The 16712-nt window shown below is 38.6% G+C and overlaps 1 protein-coding gene across 1 annotated transcript; it reads right to left on the reverse strand.

The window, feature by feature from the left end:
- Positions 1–104: 104 nt before the first annotated feature.
- stard5 (StAR-related lipid transfer (START) domain containing 5) lies at positions 105–14961 on the reverse strand. Its single transcript, XM_051380088.1, has 6 exons — positions 14412–14961; positions 11531–11580; positions 8637–8769; positions 6984–7101; positions 5183–5276; positions 105–4944 (listed from the first exon to the last, which is right to left on the reverse strand). The coding sequence occupies exons 1-6, from the start codon at positions 14499–14501 to the stop codon at positions 4794–4796; spliced, it is 636 nt and encodes a 211-aa protein (XP_051236048.1). The 5' UTR covers positions 14502–14961; the 3' UTR covers positions 105–4793.
- Between the last annotated feature and the right edge of the window lie 1751 nt (positions 14962–16712).

Consider the following 16712-nt stretch of genomic DNA (forward strand, 5'->3'; position numbering starts at 1 on the left):
GCCAGAATCTGTGTGATATTTCATTCTCCAAGTTTGTACATGGCTTTTTCAAGTGTGAGAACTTTCTAAGTTACAGAAGATGACAAGTGATGGACATCGAAATGTTCCTATTAATCCTTTTAATGCTGGTGAAATACAAAACTAACTGGGTGCAGAAACAGTACAAGGTAAACAGTTTCATGTGTTCTGACGAGACATGTAAAACTCAAGAACAGTAGCAGTTGCTCTCAGTACGATGATTAAAATGATAAACATTTGACATGGATCAATATACATATTCTGTTGTGCCAGTCATTAAATTACCCAAGACGACGTGCTCTTCAGACTACGGAAGAGGATTAGGCCCATGTGTCACAATTCTGACTTTTATTTTTAACTTACAACTTAGAAACCAAATACATTTTCCACGTGGCCCTAATACTCTTCCGTTCCGGACAACCTGCAGCTAGTACAGTGGTTCTTAAACTGTGGGGGGCAGGGATGACCAGGGGGAAATATGGAGTAAAACTAGGTTGAATTAATGTAATTTATGCAGGAAAATAACAGTTTAATAACAGTTTTCAAATTCAAATTCAGCCTGGATCCTGTTTTAGTTGCTTACATTGGTCATACACTGTGGGGTGGAGGGCGTGAACTTTTTTTCCACTTCTGAAGAAAGAATAGAACCTTGAGAACCACTGAACTAGTGTAACACAGGAGACAAGAACTGTCTGAGCTGGTTGTTGGTTGCCAGAACAGTGCACACAGGGAACCTTGGATTGGTATCTCAATCACAGAACACAAGACTTTGGGTATTTGGTCTCATTGGTGGTCAAAAACGCCATCACAGTCACTATCTAATACTTAAAGGGTTGAACCAGGACTGGCTGCCATAGTTTACATGCTCTATGACCGCCTCCTCATGGTGGATACAAAGTTCACTGAGGTCAGAGAATGCACAAAGGGTGAATCAATACAGAATCCCAGGCTGCTCCATTTGTTTAGGTTGAGCCAATTTTCAAGAAAAATCTATTTTCCAGTTGTTTGCTGTCGTCACAGGACTTCAGCTTACAGCTTCAGAGAATGGCTCAACACAACAATTATTTTTATTGATTCGTCTGTCGATCATTTTTTCAATTAATCGATTACTTGTTTGGTCTATAAATTGTCAGAAAATGTTGATCAATGTTTCCCAAAGTCCATCCTCAGAAGCAGAGATATAATAATGGGATGCGATAATGGGAAATGCATATTATGCATTATTCCAATAATTAAAGCAGATGAATTATTGGTTGAAAATAATAATTTATTTTGAATTCTTATGCAAAATGTTTGATTTATGTTCTGTGAAAGCCAAATAATGTTTTATGTTTTTGATTCACTCGAAAAAAACAAACATTTGAAGAGTCAGAACTGTTGTTTGTTGTTGTTACCAATAGTGATGTCTATGTTAGATGTGGTTAATTATTAGGTTACTATATCAGCTACTCAAATGTCTTGTTTTGTAAACAATCGAGAGCATTAGCCCAATCGATATTACGTTTACTGGACTGAAGATATTCACATTTGAGAAGCTGACACCAAAAACATTTAGACAGTTTTTCTTTAGCGTTGAATTTAATAGTTGATATTGAATCGATTAATTGACTAATGGTTACAGCTCTAGATTGGAAATGAGTAGAAATCTGGTGAAAAAGCTGCTGGTGATTCTGCAGATAACCCAGCAGACGCTTCCTATAAACTGGACAAGGAACCCATTTCCATCTAGAATGTACATAAGATCTGTATCTTAAGGTTATTGCATGTGTGAATGCATGCAGAATTGCAAAATTGATTGATTTCACTTTGTGCTCCTCATGAATTGTTTATTCTACTTTAGCAGCTACCTATACGTACGCTGACAGTTGCACATAAAAAAAACCTTCTGGCTCCATTTAAACAACACACACATGAAAATGCCTGTAGATCCACATGGAAGCAATAACATCTCAATCTCACATGGTTTGGAACTGGTGGGATGTGGTTAAGAGGTCTTTCATTAAGATTACTGGCTACACTGTGAGGTAAAAACATGATACAGGTAAAGCGCCAAAACGTTTGTAAAGGAATCCTGATACTCCTAAAAAAGACTGGTTAAAACATGTCATCCTACAGTTTATGGCTTATCATACAGATGAAGGCTCTGGAGAAAGTGGGTAGAGCAACACACTAATCAAATCTTTCATCCGGCCTTCCCTGACTCACATACTCGGCTTTATTCGTTCACTGAGGGATTTCTTCATGAAGTTCAAGTTCATGTTCAAGCAATACATTTAATCCAATTGACTCTGAGAAAATCCCTCGGTTATCATTAAGGAACTGTCCACTTCAACCGTGATGAAGGGAAGGCTTACAATATGTGCAAGTTCTTATTCCATACCATGGTGAGCCTCAGTGTGTGAAGACTGAAATGAGTACAGTACATTTGAGGTGATGCCTGTTTTTTTCTGAATACCTGAAGAGGATTCTGGCAGTTGTGGAATAACTAACATTTGTATATTTCGTATATAATATTTAAGTAAATATAATACGGAAGCAACTTTTACATTGTTATGTTATTAAATACAGACATGATTTTAGAATGTTTCTTTCAAGTGCTGCAAGCTTTGATATTAGTGTGCAGTTACAGAGGACCTGAAAGAGTCTTTACGTTCAAAAACAAGACATGATATAAATAAAGCCAATGCTCAGTGTGGATGGACCTCTGTCTAGTTATTATTATTATTATTATTATTACTACTATTATGTGTCCTAAAGTGTTGAGTAAGAACTAAAGACTAAGTGGAAATACTCTGATCAATGGCCCCTTCAAGTTCCACAAGGACATTTCCTCATTTCTTTCCCCCCATACAGAACTATGATGGACTACAGTGTCAAGAAAGTGAGGTCGCTTTACAATAAAACTGGACTAACTGGACATATCATGTACATACTGGAACTGGATTAACAAACTGACTACTACTACAACATATCCCAACACATGGAAAGCAAATCCATCATTTAGTAACTATTTAAAAAGGTGTGCGGGATGAGCTTCTTTTAATGTTAACATGATTCAGTCTTGATTTTCTTTCTTCTGCATTTTGTCAGGAGCTCATGCTTTTACTTTTCTCAGGAAGCCACACTAGTGTTTACAGAGGAATCTTTAGGCTTAAAACTGACTGTCTTATCTAACAAAGGCAGTGGTGAAGTATTAAAAGTACTAAAACTGGTACTAATACCAGTATAAACCTTAAACAGTACTGTATAAATACTCCATTAAGGAATCCTGCATTTAAAACATTACTTAAGTAAAAGTAAGTAAGTTTAATAAAAAATTTACTTAAAAGGTTATATAAACAAACTTCACTGCCACTAGCTGTCGCACTAGAACTCCAGCATCTCAGAGCAAAACAAATTGGGCACTGTGGCCCACCAGACTCCACTGACAGACAGTTTAGCTCAGAGATAATCGTACAACACACACAAGCTGGACGGAAACTAAATAAAACTAGAAACTTTTTTTTCTTTTAATTTATCAGAAACCCATCTCCTAACATAGAACTAGACTTTTAAGTATTCACAACAGTGAGTTCTTTTTGTGTTTTTCAATAAAGGGACTAGCCCCAAATAAAGAAAGGACATTAAAATGGATCTGACCAATGTAGACTGAAGCAATAAAGAGCTTCAGTCTACCTTACTGTACCCATAATATTGTTGAGAAACATTATATCGGTGCATTTTTGTATCATTTTCACTTTAACGGTGTCTCCTTTTGACTCCCATCAGGTTAAGACTAACGTACCTTGATCCTTGATCCATAATTATGCAGTGGAACCGTTTCATATTGAGAGGAACAAAGCTCATAAGTGCACCACTTCTTCCCAGTACTCACTTTTACAGTACCACCTACTAAATAAAATAGCCCGATGTCTTGAAAACATCAGCCTATTAGTGCAATCGCATTATTTTATATCCTAAATCGTGTTATTTTACCACAATCGTGTATCTTATTGTATCTGAAAATGTATGTTACATGGGATCTTATTGTGTGTGTGAAGAAAAAGAAAGGGGAAATGTCCTTCAGAAACCAATGCCGTGAAAAAAAGGGGAGGACACTTTTCAGCTCAACAGAGCAGCACTAAACATGTCACGTTCAAAAGGCGTTCTTTTAGAAAAAAAAAAAAGCTGCCTTTGTTTAAAAAGGCCACCGGTGCCATCCCACCTGTGCTTCAGTGTAGCTGAGAAAAGAGGCAGATATTCATGGTTTACAGTTAAGTGGAGATGAGCAAAACTATGGCATTTCAAGTACAACACAAACAACTAAATATGAGGTATGAGTCAGTAGTACTCCAAACCAATAATCTGATACCAGCATAGGGTAAATAAGGTCCATGCAACATGCATGTTTACTGTACACACTGAAGTATGCAATTATAAGCAGAGAAAATGTTGGCGGTGTCTTATCATTCTGGTAAAAAGTCTAAATGTTCTGTACTTTTAGCACATGTATAAATATAGATTTTGCATCTATTTTCATTTTATCAAGAGCAAGCCCTCATTCTTATTTTGGGAATTTTCAATATTTAGACCGCTTTCAAATGAGGGGGTTGACTGTTACTGGATTTCTCCTGCAGTAACACAGGAATATAGGAATGCACATTAAACATAAATCGTGGATTAGATCTATTGGAAATAAGCGATAGTTTGATAATCTCAGTGTAAAATGGAATGAACTTTTGGCCTGACTTGTCAGTAGACCTCAGGTCTGAACACAGATTTCTTAACTCTTGGTGTCAAAGGTCCTTGAGGGATTTGACGGCCTTGGTCAGGTTGCCGTAGAACTCGGCCATGCTGGAGGGGAAGAACGAGTCGACCACGGAGCGAGGGAGGAAGCCGCCCAGGTCCGTCTGGAAGAAACTAAACACCTGGGTTTTGTTGGGCTCTCTGGAAATGGAGTGGAACAAACACAAACAGACAAACTGTGATACCAAAAAGTAGTACAGTGAAGATCAATTCTGGCCAGAATATCCTCTTGAAACACACACCACACCACACCACACCCACACCCACACCCCCACCCACACCCCCACCCACACCCACACCCACACACCCACACCCACACACCCACACACACCCACACACACACACACAGTACTTGTTTGGTGTGTGTTAGTGTACTCACCCTGAGATGGGGACACAGATGCAACCACATGGATGGTTGAACCCTCTCACGTAGCCAGACTGGGGAGGACAGCCCGGGTGATTCACGTTGGTGGCTGTTTGACATGACACACATGACACACAGACACGACACACACATACACGACACACAAGATGTGAGGGGCTCAGGAGCTCAACAACTAAGCCAAGAGCCAGTAGATTTTTATTTTAACTGAGGGAATAGCTAGTTTTGTTGGAAATACACTTATTCGCTTTGCTGCTGAGAATTAGATGATAATAGTGATGTACCGATCCAATGTCTTATCTGGGCTGTTCAAAGCATTTTTTTTATCTGATTGGTATATTGAGCCCCATCCGATCCTTTGTTTTACTTCAGCTGTCACAGGTGTTTTTACTCTCAGGTATCAACTCTGTCCGCTGCCTGTCTCTCTATGCTCCTGTAAGTGCAACAGAGGCCCTGCGAGCCAAAAGCCAAGAGTCATTTTCTTATGTAATCACTGCAAAAGATAAACAGACAGCGAAAATAAACTCAACAGGCTGCACTGAAGCAACAAACACTGGAGAGCAACTCCCTGGAGACACCTTTTTATTTTATTGTGTAAAAAAAAAAATTACAACCATTAAAGGAACATCGGATGCAGGCATTTTGTATGCAAAGCAGATATATCTCAAGAATATATATGATTTTAATAACTTTAATACACTTAAAGTCTGCGCTGTGTACCTGTATATATTGGATCAGGACCTAGTAGACACTGATATTCAATTTGAAATGACTTGATCGGGACATCCCTAGATGAGAAGATCGATATTTCACTCATCTGTCCATTCAGTGTGAAGCTACTGTTAGACTAAGCTGTCTCGAATGGAGAGATGCATTGACTTTCTCATCCAACTCCCTGCAAGAAAGTGAGTAAGTGAATATATACCTTTAAACACTAGAGTGTGTGATCCTAATTGGTTGGTTGAAGGTGTTTTACTCTGTGATTTTACTTGGTGGAACCTTGAAGTCTGAAAATCTGCAGACTCTTTGGCCTCAAACACATTTAAGGTCAATTCAGATGTATCTTAATCATTTTGGCCATTATTTCAACCAGTTCACTGCAACAAAGCCCAATGGGGCGTGAAACACTAGCGGTCAGACTGCAAGTGGGGTTGTAAACAAGCCAACAGTTGATCTGTGAGTCTGTTAACTGTGATGGATGTTTAAAACGGACATTTGAGTAACAATTTACAGTTCACCTTTGTTTTGTCTTTAAAAAGGGACAGTTTGGGCATTTTGAAGTGGGGTTGTATAAGGTATTTATCCATAGTCAGTCTACTACCTACAGTAGATGGTGGTGGGAAAACGTATTTTAGCCACTTAAAAAGAGGCCCACCTAAAAAAAAAAATCAGTTTAGTATGCTATATTTCAAAGCAATGCATTGCTCTGCTTCTGTGCCAGTAATCCTGTCTGCTTCTACAAACCGGGGGTGAACTGACCTCTACAGTGACTATGAATAAATACCTCATACAACCCTACTTCAAAAAGCCCTATCCCTTTAAAATAAGTTTGGCTTTGTTTCCAAACTGTCTGAAAATGGCAGTGCTTCCAATTACTGTAAAGCAGCACCACAATGCAGTGTGCTATTTAAATTGGGAGGTCTGTGTATCCTCAGCATTGTAAAATCTCAGCCTTGCATCCAATCACTCCTGCAAGTACACACAGTCCAGCCCCTACTCCGTGGCATAAAGAAATCTTAGAAAGCACAAAAGAAACAAGTACAGGAAGTAGAGGAGACAAGAATAAATCATTACGCACCATTTGATGAAATGGTGCCATCTTCGTATTGCTTAACTAAAATAACATCTACAAAGTCTCGTGGAGCTATGATACCCATAGCTGCTGAGGGCGTGACTGTTCGGCAGATAGAGATGTCCTGTGCAAGAGTGGGAGACAAGGGAATGTACTCAAAGACTGAGTCCAACAAAGCAAATGCAAAAATAGATATCACCTCTGGTATCTAGGGAAAGGGATCCTTAGTTTTTATTGATAATGATAACATTTTTGAGATTGCTTAATGATCTGAGTGAGTCTCAGTCTGAGTCTTTATCAATACCACTATCGATACTTTTCTATTCATTTGGTGGGAAGACGAGACGACAGTAAATTCTTAACAGATCTGGTTGTGCTTAACTGCATTTGGCAAGCAATTCAATTGAATTCAAAGATTTTATTAGACAAATCGATGTATGTTTGTGCATCAGTGATTTGATTTAAATGACATGACTGATGTCACTGTCTCTCGAGACTAGGGCTGAAGCTTTCAATTAATTAAGTAATCAATTATTCTATTGGTTATACCATTGAATAATCAGATAAGAAATACATTTTGCTTCATTAAAGCAGTAATAGGACTAGAGCAATAGTAAATATATAATAGAGAAAATAAGACAGGTCTTTTAAATTGTTTTCAGAGTTTCCTCTGGGATTATTTTCAGCAGTAGAGGCATTTGTTGTCCCCCACTGTACTGGTAGTGGAGTACTTTTAATCTGTGGTATTAGTACTTTTACTTAAGTAAAGGATCTGATCCTTCCTCCACCCACAGCCTAACTGCACCTGTGTTACCAGCCGAGCCTTCCCCTTTAAGAAAGGTGGGGTTGTGGGTAACCTGTGATGGTGTGTGAGGAGTAGTTATGTTAATTTGGTCAGCCATAAAGTGTGTAGTTTATTTCAGGTTGCAGTATAATAGTTACTGAAAGGCTGTGTGTGTGTTTGCTGTAAATATAAAGTCCCTGTTTATGTAACATTAATGTTACTACAGTGTCTTAGTTTGGTTTTACAGACACTGTACAGAGTTTTCCTTTTGTTTCTGCTTGAAATGAAAACTGATTGAAACTTTGGACGCTATTGTTTTCTCTGGTCTGTCTCTCCGTGTTGTGTGACAGTAATCATCGGTGCTAATCACACTGCGCTGTATGGCTCTATATAGTCATATGGATTAAACATAGCCTTGATGAAAATAATCTGCATAGATGATTTTTAGTGATCGAGTTATGGAGGAATCATTTCAGCCCTACTCGAGACAATGTTATAGGACCCACTAGTCTTGATAGCAGTATCGATAGGCTTGGACATTATTGATAGAACCAGGTATCGATCCCCATCCCTACTGGTATCACACACATGGATTTAAAGCTGCACCGGACAAGATTTTTTCAATGAGATGGGCATGGTTACTGGCAAATAAGCACACACAAGAAAGGAAGTCAAAATATAGACTGTACACTGTTGTTGCCATTTGAAGACATCAATATGTTAGAGCACCCAGTGCAGCTTTAAAAAGAACTCAGACAATCTTTAATGGAAACTGAAAGAAATCTGACGGTATGAAGTGAAAATTGGGTTAACTAATACAGAATGATCATGGCAAAAACATCCTCAGATCAGAAGAGGGAAATTAGTCAACACACCTCTGTGATTTGTTCCAAAAGCTCAAACTTTTTGACATTGTTGTCCCACTTGACTCTGAGCCCGTTGGGTACTGGTTTCAGACACTCCCACACTTTCTCCACGCTGCCACTGACAATACCCTCCCCCTTATAACTGCAGAGAAAGTCAGACAGTCAGGAGAGCAGATTATTAAGGCATGACTCTGCTGTAAATTAGATTCTTACATTCTTGGAAAGTCAAATGATTTAACCCCTGCACACAGATAAACAGAACATTTCTTCTACTCTGCTACTTTGTTTCAAGCCTTGACAAAAACTAAAACATTGCCGATTACTAATCTGTGTATCATTTGTTCTTTTCATATTCAATGTGGAATTCAAAAATCAACATTATCATCAGATTTGGATGATAATGTCAACTTCCTTTCAATCTCTGCCAAGTGTGCAGTTTTTGTACAACTAAAATAAGGCGATACATCAGTGGCGTCAATAGATAGGAAGGCCATCCATCTTCGGCCTCTAGTTTGTGGTTGTACAGTTTCATGAGGCTGTGATATTGTGATCACAACAGTCATTTTATACAGTGCGGTCAAGTTTCAAAATGTCTCACTACAATGAAATGGATACCATGGGGATGAACATCATCACATATAAATACAATCAGGCTCACTGGACCCTCAAAAGTCTCAGCTTTCCAGTAATACCCCATTTATGCAATGCCAGCACTGTTTATGGAGTCCAGAATGCAGAAATATTCACATACAGTAGGCGAAGGTAACACATTCACACTGCATACTAGAAACTGCATGCTTTTTGCCCAAAACTGAATGCAAAGCATAAAGGGGAGACTTGTGGGTACCCATAGAACCCATTTTCTTCAGATATTCTGAGGTCAGAGGTCAAGGGATGTCTTTGAAAATAGACATGCCAGTTTTCCCCATCACCAAAATTTAGCATAACTTTGTAGTGTTTTTTAGCCCCCCTCCCAACATGCTAGCATGAAATGGTACCAATGGATGTGTTCATCTACATTTACATATCAGCAGCTTCACATTAGCTTTAACACAGAGCCTGCTACAGCCTCTGAAAGACAGTAATGTCAGCTGTAGACAGTAGGGATGGAGAGATTCACCGATTTGAATCGGTGGTCCGAGACAGACGTTTGCAATGCGAGTGCACCGGTAGCTTCAGTGTGCATCGGATACAACTGCCAGGTAAATGCGCAGTGTATCTTTCTTTGAGTGTCTGCATCGGTAAAACCCATGGTTACATCGATTATTACATAGTTTATCTCCTCTGCACCCGTGTTCTCGAGGCGCCTTGAACGCACCATCACTATCTTTTTGCGCAGCGCAGACGCAGTTAGTAAACAGAAAAAATGGAGGGAAGCGACACAACAGGTGAAGAGGAGATATTAAGCGTACCTTGGAAGACACACAATGCACATTGTTGATGTTGGGAAGTTTCATAAGTGTTTTGTAAAACATTGTGAAATTACAGACAGAGAACACTATTAGTAACAGGACCTGAGAAAAGGATTGTTTGTTCTGTTTTTTTCATTAAGAGGCCAAAAAGAAATTGCCTGAATACAATACATTTAGTATTGTATAAGTAGAGAATGAGATTAAAAGCACATGTAATGAAAACAATATTTTTTGTTTATGATTTAGTGTTTGTTAGGAATAAAACAATCCTCTGTCTGTACCATATTGAATTGCATCTTCTTTTTAAGTTGGATTATTATTGCTTTATAAAAAACAATCAAGTATCAAATACATTAGAAACCAGATGTGGGCTTGTAAATTCTTTGTATTGTGTTGAATCGCATCATGAATCGTATCGAACTGAATCGCATTGTATAAAGTCAAATCGTTGTCAAATCATTAATGAATGGCATCGTATCGGCACGGGCCTCCACTGTATCGTTAATGTATCGTATCGCTGGCAGCGTATCGAGATGTGTATCGAATCGGCCTCAGTGGTGGGGATTCACAACCCTAGTAGACAGTTGGTTTTTGCTGTGTCAGTGGATTTCCATCTACTATCACTGAATGACACACATACAGTGAGTTACACTGTGTGCTGAATAATGAGCCTCGTTTTTTATTTTCTAAAAAAGAAGAAAGAAAACAGCAACACACAAATCAGACACATTAAATATCTAAATTAATTCCAGTCCATGTATTTTGTAATTTTTCATTTCCTATTTTTGAAATGAGCATAAAATTAAAAGTACAAAAAATAAGTTATTTCTTGTTTGTATTAGATCCATCTGATAATAGCAAATCATTCTCTAATTTCCCTATATTGGATTCTATTATAGAATATGAACAGAATGAATGATACCCAGATTATCATTGACACCATGAGGTCCATTTTTAGACCACACCTTCCTATTATTAGATAATAATTTACCCTTTATTTCCTAAAAAATGTTATGCAGAAGAAAATAAAAGTGTAATTCTACTGTCATGTTGTGCCCCTAATCTGTCCTGATCCAAATTCAGAAAGTTGTAGGAGACCACAGGTATGTGAAGTACTGCAAGGCATCTGGAAGCTTCACAAAATGAACTGTACCTTCTGGAAGCAGGTAAAAATGATACTTTTAAAATATTATGTCAAAATAATCTAACTAATCCACAATCTTGGCCACAAGATTATTTCTGACAGATATCTTGCTGGGAAACAACTGAATTGTATGGGCGCCGTTTTCTATGCTATGCAGTACGGGTAGCATTATAAAAAAAACCTGACTGTTATCCTTATGTTTACCCTTACACTGGCACAACAGCAAAGTCTTCTATTTACTATTATTATATACATACATATACATTATTATATACAGATTGTATTACTGTGTTCCACTGGTAATGAAACCAAAACTAGATGAGGAAGAAAAAGAGAAGCCTTCTCACACATTCCCCGGGAACTCAGACGAAGGACGCCAAGACACAACCACGTCATTCTGCCAAAGAAAAAAAGAAAAAGTATAGTCAGACGTTTGACTGTGTGTACCTGGTACATACATGCTGTTCCCTCTGACACACTACATATTTACTTGAGGAGCAATTGTGACAGAAAGGTCACCATCAGCGGATACACCGGTCAGCCTTCATTGAGCACTAGGCTGACTGTTGTCCAGCTGCACTTAACTGCTTTGGGACCAGCCTACGTTTATTAATACGTTTATTAATTCATTCATTCATTCATTCACTCATTCTCGTTTTAGAATCCTTTATGGCCTCTTAGATCCTCTGCCTCTGTTTTTTTTTTTATACAACCTCGACACAACCATTTTGTTAACCATGCACCCAAACTATGGAATTCCCCACCCAAGGCTATGGGAGATGCGAGCTCTGTGAACAGACTACTGAAAACTTATCTATTCACTTTAGCCAACTGTCCCTTTTCCTTTGTTTTATTCCTACGCTTTACACATTTTATTGTTCTTATTCTTTACTTCTTAAATTGAAGCACATCTGTTTTTGCTATGTGCTGCCTCTTATTTGTTATTCATTTGATTGTGTGCTTTTATTGCGCAGTATTTGCACTTTGTCTCTTAACTCTTTTGTAAAGCGTGTGCATGCATGTTCTCCCTGTGTCAGCGTGGGTTTCATCCAGGTGCTCGGTTTCCCCATACCATCAGAAACATGTATGTTAGGTTCATTTCTCCAGTCAGTGCCGCTGACCAAGGCACTGGCTCAGATCTGGAGTTGGTCCCTGGACACTGCCCACTGCTCCTAGTACTTAGGATGGGTCAAATGCAGAGAATGAATGTTCCTACGTGGATCAATAAAGGATAAGTTAACTACACCCCCTGTAGGTGCTATATAAATAAAGTCTATTATTATCACTATTATTTATTAACCATTCTAATTCCATATTAGTGTTGATAAGGTGCTACATGTGGCTGAAAGACTTCTGACAAAGACAAGTACTGAGGCAGGATATATTGAATTCTGAATATTCTGAATAATAAACTTTATGATCAAAGATGGTAATAACAGTCAGAAGTGCCTTTTAAATACAAATGTATTCATCTTTAAAAACAATAAGGGTCAAATACACCTGAATTGCAGGAGACATTTATGTCTTCTAATTTTCCAATGTGAATTATAGATGAGTATTTCAATGAATTCCATATGAGCCTAAGTGAGATCCTCCAGGGGGGCCCTCTTTGAACTCCATTTGAACAATGCACCATTTAAAATGTGTTCACTTAATTCCTTGCTGTGTATTTCCAATAATCTTTTTGATTATTTTATTTTTAATATCTCATCATATGTTCCCTTTTTACTTTTATGCTCTTTTCAGTGACATTGTATTAGCTAGATAGCAGTGCTGTAAATGTAAAATAAAGTCTGTTTAACTCAGATGTTATGCATATGGGGGTGCGTTCTTTATTGCAAGAGTTGTAACAATGCACTCAACTCACGATTAGATACAGGGAACACAATTAGATTTTCTCACCATTTTTTAAACAAAATGAAATTGAAGACCAATTATGAATGAAAAAGATCCCCTTATTAAAGAAACATCTACAAAATATATTTTATCTTATATTTTAGTTACCAAATTATAGAATCTATTTTATTTCTGAGGAAGGCTATACACTGCGCAAAACAATGGATATTTCCTTTTCATTGTAAAAATGAAACAGAAATCTTTGAGCCTTGATACCACGATTGAGATCACAATTCATTTCATCGGTTTGAATATTTGTCTGGCAATATATATTTTACATTCCTATCTCTAAATTATGACAGCTTTCCTAAACTTAGACTGAAAAAAATAAAATCACAATATACCACCTTCTTTAAAGTATGGCAATATATTGTACTGCAACCTCTGTATTGGGATACATATTGCATCATCAGTCTTGCCAATACAAAGCCCTAAGTGTCTTGGGAGAAACATCATGATAATAGAACTGCACAATTATCAGAATCGCAATATGGAAATTGCAAGAGCTGTAGTTTTGATAAAGAGAAAATGTACTAACTGTATAATACAATAATACAATAACTGTAGTGCTGCACAGGTGCCCTGGTCTTCACATTTAGTTTAACATTGATTTTATTTGATACAGACCTCCAAACATTTCACATTATCGTGATTTTAATCCGGTTTTCTTTGTGTTTTTTTCCCCCACATAATTGTGAATGGCTAACGCTATCAGAATAACTGCAATATGGTGTTTTTACCATATTGTGCAGCCCTATATGACAGCAGAAAAAGTGCATTGGGTAAGGGGAACAGTGGTCTCATGTAGACCCTCACCAACCAGCCAGCAGCAGTGGAGGACACAGTGAGCTGCCTAAAAACTCCTGACAGGGCCAAACATGATGAACTATGGACATTTTGTAATCAATACTTGTTAATGGCAATCTGATAACATTTTATTCCTCTGGGCAATCTCATAAGATTCATTCTAGAAGCCTCACTTTAGAAGTGATTCACACTCCTGCACAGAGTAATACAACTTAACTAAAATGTCGACTTACAGTAAGGAACAACAACAAACCGAGAATATGTTTTACACTCGCTTAGTGCATGGGCTGTTTGCCAAATGGAAGAGTGGAACCTCAAGTTCCCTGAAAGTTCTTCAACCTGTCCTGTCCTGTCCTGTCCTGTCAGGTAAGGGAGCAAGGCCACATCAAGTGACACATTTATCAATGAACCTACCCTGTCGGTCCTCTAACGTTATACCAGAGAACAGCATGTACCAGAGCGAGTGGATAAATATCGTACGATTTCATATCAGCGTAAGAGAATTTTATTCCAACAAATATTTACCGATTTCTTGCAGACTTTCCACCCGGATTCATCCCTCTTGTAGCTCATCAAGCAGTCAGCCACTGCCCTCGCTTTCTCTTCAAAGTCCATAACAGTCAGTGAAAGCGAACCTAACGTTGTTCACCTAATATACTTTGCAGACGAGCTGACGAGCCAGTTATCCGTCCGTTGAACAGAAGATAAAGCCTGACTGTAGCAGCGAGCAGCAGCGAGCAGCAGCGTTAGCAAACGTTACGAAGTAGACCGAAACCTGCTCAGGTGAGCGCGAGCCGCCACTACAAAGCTAGCGTTAGCCACAATGAATGAAACGTGCTATATGGCCGCATCGTTAACTAACAGGCAGCTAGCTGGCGGGTACGAGCTTATGTGAATAGACAGCAACGTTCACAGCTCCGTCAATTACGGTTGGCTGTCAAACGATGTTTTTTTTCTTAGTGCCGCTCGGGAGCTCACATATGTCTCGGTTTAAAACGTTAAAATCCAGAAGTGGTTCCCTCTAACACGACGGGAATCGTTAGCAGAGGCGTCAAATCATCCAGAAAACAACACACTTCCGGTTACGTCTTTCAAAATAAAATCAATATTTACAAATGTAAGCGTTTATGTAACTTAAATCATGCGCTATAATAGCATTTTAAACGTGTTTCCAATAGCAGTTGGTGATTTAATCAAGTGTGGCACTATTGGTTGCACACAGAACGACATTTAACTGAGCGTCAAGTACCACGTATTTTAGTCTGAAGGCAAAAGCGCCCCTCTCTTTGTTGTAATCTGGTTGCCTTCACGCACCTGCAGCTGGAGTAGTGTGTTGCAGCAAAGCAAGCTGGGAACTGTAGTTGGTCACTTCATTCCAGATGAAATGCCGTTTAGTCCGTGCACAGGTCAGGTAGGCAAGGGTGGATTTGGAGGATGGCTAAAAAAAATGCATGGTCATCCCAGCTGCCACTCCAGTTTGGTGTCAAATGCTGTCAAATTTTGTTTATTTTAAAAAATAATGTGGTTTAAAAAATGGAAATTGTTCATGTGTTATGGCTGCATTTTAGAATCAGCAGATACAGCCGGTAAAATAAGTATTGAACACGTCACCATTTTTCTCAGTAAATATATTTTTAAAGATGCTATTGACATGAAATCTTCACCAGATGTCGGTAACAACCCATGCAATCCACACATGCAAAGAAATCAAACCATAGATGTCCATAAATGATGTGTAATAATGTGAAATGACACAGGGAAAAAGTATTGAACACATGATGAAAGGGAGGTACAAAAAGGCATGGAAAGCCAAGACACCAGCTGAAATCTATCAGTAATTAGAGAACAATCCTGCCACTTGTCAGTGCAAATAAATATCAGCTGGTTCAGTCCCGACTGATGGCCTATAAAAAGGTGTCTCATCACCAAGGTGTCACACAAGAAACATCTCATGATGGGTAAAACCAAAGAGCTCTCTCAAGACTGTCACAACCTTATTGTTGCAAAACATACTGATAGCATTGGTTACAGAAGGATTTCTAAACTTCTGAATGTTCCAGTGAGCACTGTTGGGGCCATAATCCAGAAGTGGAAAGAACAGAGATCAGAAGAGTTGTCCAAGAGCCAATGACCACTTGTGGAGAGCTTCAGAAAGACCTGGAATTAGCAGGTACAATTGTTTCAAAGAAAACAATAAGTAATGCACTCAACCGCCATGGCCTATATGCATGCTCACCGCGCAAGACTCCATTGCTGAAGAAAAAGCATGTTGAAGTGCGTTTAAAGTTTGCTGCACAACATTTAGACAAGCCTGTGAAATACTGGGAGAATATAGTCTGGTCAGATGAGACCAAAATTCAACTCTTTGGAAGCCATAATACACAGCATGTTTGGAGGTCAAATGGCACTGCACATCACCCCAAATACACCATACCAACAGTGAAGTTTGGAGGTGGGAACATCATGCTGTGGGGCTGTTTTTCAGCATACAGCACTCGCAAATTTCATATAATTGAAGGAAGGATGAATGGAAAAATGTACCGAGACATTCTTGATAAAAATCTGCTGCCATCTACCAGGATGATGAAGATGAAACGAGGTTGGACATTTCAGCAAGACAATGATCCCAAACACACAGCCAAGGAAACTCTCAACTGGTTTCAGAGACAGGAAATAAAGCTGCTAGAATGGCCCAGCCAATCACCTGACTTGAATCCAATAGAAAATCTATGGAAAGACCTAAAGATCAGAGTTCATAGAAGAGGCCCACGGAAACTTCGAGATTTGAAGACTGTTTGTGCGGAAGAATGGACCAAAATCACACCT

The sequence above is a fragment of the Dicentrarchus labrax genome, unplaced genomic scaffold, assembly GCF_905237075.1.
Source record: "Dicentrarchus labrax unplaced genomic scaffold, dlabrax2021, whole genome shotgun sequence".
NCBI classification, from domain to species: domain Eukaryota; kingdom Metazoa; phylum Chordata; class Actinopteri; family Moronidae; genus Dicentrarchus; species Dicentrarchus labrax.